Here is a 3,217-nt window from a genome sequence, read left to right as displayed (position 1 = left end):
GCTGGTGCCAAGGAAATGTCATCTGCTGACTGAGGAAGCAGTCAACCCTGACCCCGGAACCACAGGCAGGAGAGTTCAGTGTGAGATGTCTCACCTCCTCGGTAGTTGCCTCCTCCACCGCTGCCTCCTCCTCGATTTTGGAAGCCTCCTCGGTTGCCCCCTGGGGGACCTCGGTTGTCATAGCGCTGGAAACCACCGCCACCCCCGCGGCCCCGGAAGCCACCCCCGCCTCGGTTGTCAAAGCGCTTTTCAGGCGGCGGTCCAGCCCTGCGGCCCTCCTCGTTGTACTGCCTCACCAGCTTGTCTGCTTCCTCTCGCTGCAGCTCAATGAACAGCACCTCGTCCAGGAAGTCCCCAACATCGGGCAACGTGAAGTTGGCTAGGAGGAAGGGAGGGTGCCAGAGGGAGAGGAAAGGCGGTCAGCACCTTCCAAGGGTTAGTCTCCTTCACCCCAGGACACTGGTCTGCCAGAAGGGAGGAGGAATAGGGGACCGCAGTGTGAGCAACAGACGAGAGAGAGTCCCAAGCTCTGCCTCCCTGACAACAATCAGGGGCTAACAATGACCCTCTTCTCCTTTTTCTGAAAAGGTGACTAAACTCCACCAAACCACAGTTTGATACCCCAGGAACAAGCCAGTCAAGAGGAATCACCATCCTTGTTTATTATGGAGAAGCCTCACTGAGGCTTGCTCAGCCAGCCCACCCAGTGGGTGCCAGAGGCAGAAGACCATGCAGGTCTCCAGCATCTGTTCGCACACACCCTCTCCCACATCCTGCCTCAGCCCCACCTAATCTGAAAAGCCTGCCCCCACAGGGATATGGGCGGCTCTTTCAGTCACAGCTGTACTACACAGGCAAGGGACAAAGCAGAAGCAAAGAAAGAACAAATTCAAAAAAAGAATACTCAGGGAGCTGGGGCGGGAAAAACGGGATAAGACACTTTTCCCCTTAAGGGCCTTGCTGCGATGTCCCCCTGGGAACCGCCTGTCTCCTACCTTTCATTTCTAAGACCGCGTGATCTGGGACATCCTTCCCTTCTTCGTCAGTTCGCTTTATTGTTCGGTCTTTCAGGTCCTCATCAGTGGGACAAATTACAATAGCTTTGCGCTGGAAGCCTTCAAATGGTCTCATTTTTCGTCTCTGGGCTGACCCATAAACATTTGTCTAGGGGTAGGTATCAGAAAAGGCAAGAGGTGGCACATTACAAGTTGGTTTTTCCTCTGCAGGGTATTATGTGGCCAGGGAGTGAGAAAAGCAGATAAACTCAGGAAACTGCTCCTTCTTCACTTCTAAGATTCTTGAATCTACCCTCAGAAAATGAAGTGACTTGGGAAAGTGGCTGCTGAGAGTCAGAGGACAGGAGATTCCTAATTTCTGGGCTTTGCTTTTTAATCCTATTTGTCCTTGGTATTGTACATTACAGCTCTATTGGCCCCTATTCAAAAGTAGCATATGCTTACTGTAAAAAAAATTCAGAGTACAAGGTGTAAAGTGTAGAGTAAGAAGCCTTTCATCCACCTACTGCTGCTATTCCTACTTCCCAGAGATAACCTGTATTGAATTTCTTATGTATTTTTATAAGTATCTGTGATTCTTAAAACCAATGGAATCAAAAAACACGCATTCTTCGGAAGCCTTTTTTTCACTCAACATTTATCTTTTTCTGTGCTGTTGCTCTCCCTTTTTTTGGCCATGCTGTGCAGCTTGCATGATCTTAGTTCTCCAACCAGGGATTGAACCCCTGCCCTAGGAAGCAAAAGCGCCAAGTCCTAACCACTGACTGCCAGGGAATTCCCTGGTGTTCTCCTTTATTATTTGTAGAACAGATGCCATAATTAACCAGCCCCTTTGACAGCTGTGTAGATCATTTTCATCAACACTGTTTCTTTTATCCCCTTAGTCCTGCTCTGAAACACCAGCTACACCCACAGGCTTCTAAATTAGGGTGCTTGGCAAGCCAATAGCTTGTGCTGTTAGCAAGTGCAGTTTTGCTAGTAACTTTCTCTTTGCTTCTTCTAGGTGACGGTCAGGTGCGTCCTGGGCTGGTGCTGGCAGAGAGTGATACTCTAGGACACACCTGATTGAGAGCACAACAGCTTCCATTCACTGCATACCTCCCACATGCTGGGCCCTTTGGGGCTGGGGCCCACATCTATCAAACCCCAGCGGTCCAAGGACTCAGCCTATGTACCTGAATCACTTGGACACTACTGAAAAAGACAGCAACTGGAACCCTCTATAGGGGTCTTCCTGAACCCCAGTCTCTGGAAGTGGGGCCCAGACACACATACGGGTGTCCTTTTCACATCCTGACACACAACAGAACTGGAGTGATAAGGAATACTGCATTTAAACAACTTTCAGTGGCCCTGAAAGGTAATCAGGGGAGAAGCCACAGAGGGGAACAAATCTGTCAAGAGGCCTGCATGCACAGACAAACAGACAAAGATGCAGCCTAGCGGAGTGGAAAAAGCCCGGCATCGAGTTCCAGTGTGGCTACTACTGACCACGGCCAGTCTGTGTTGTTGCTTCATCCATGAAATGCGGGAGAAAAGCCTCTCTCCTGGACTTGGTGAAGACTGACCGGAAAAAAAGACCACAAAGCAACTGACCATGTGTGAGGGATCCCTGGAGTAGGGGCTCCGTTGTGGCCTCCAGGATGGAAGCTGCCCAGACAGAGGCCAGTGGTGCAGGGCAGAGGCTTGGCACACCCCAAATCTAAGGTGACCTGGTCAAGTCACACCACAGGGCCCTGAGTGAGTGACTTCCTCTCAGAGCCTCAGTCTATCTACTAAGTCTCAAATCCTGAAAGGGGGAAATAAGAGGAAAATCATATGATCACTACTAAGACTGAAGGAGCTCAGGAAAGTAAAGCCCTTGCGTAATCCAGGGTCTGGCTCACAGCCGACACTCAACAACGGAGGTCATGGTTGGTGTGATGGCTGATGGTTAGTGGCCATCACTGGGTGGGCTACACTGGCTCTTCTCACAACCCGGACCAGGCGAAAGTCAAGCTACGGTGATTTCCCATCAGAAGGACAGGAACGGTGAGTCAGGGTAGAAATCTAGGCTCTGGGGAAGAGGCTCGAGGTTGAAATCACAGCTGTGCCCTCTATTTGTGAGGATGTAGACAAGCCACCTAATTAGTCTGAGTCTCAAATTTCTGCATCTGAAAGATGGAGATCCTATCACCCTCCCCCTGGCTCTGGTGGGAATT

General features: G+C 50.5%; 1 protein-coding gene across 2 annotated transcripts in view; it reads right to left on the bottom strand.

Annotated features, from left to right (window-relative positions):
* The window catches only part of HNRNPUL1 (heterogeneous nuclear ribonucleoprotein U-like 1), a 35,582-nt gene that overhangs the window by 4,674 nt on the left and 27,691 nt on the right, over positions 1-3,217 (bottom strand). For both annotated transcript variants that reach the window (XM_010849262.1, XM_010849263.1), the window contains exons 11-12: positions 996-1,164; positions 95-379 (exon numbers count right to left, since the gene is read on the bottom strand). In XM_010849262.1, the coding sequence (XP_010847564.1) occupies positions 95-379; positions 996-1,164 (454 nt within the window). The remainder of the gene's footprint in view (positions 1-94; positions 380-995; positions 1,165-3,217) is intronic.

This window comes from Bison bison, unplaced genomic scaffold, assembly GCF_000754665.1.
Source record: "Bison bison bison isolate TAMUID 2011002044 unplaced genomic scaffold, Bison_UMD1.0 scf7180017864280, whole genome shotgun sequence".
Lineage (NCBI taxonomy): Eukaryota > Metazoa > Chordata > Mammalia > Artiodactyla > Bovidae > Bison > Bison bison.
Note: the sequence above shows the minus strand (reverse complement) of the source record. Positions and strands in the feature narration are given on the sequence as shown.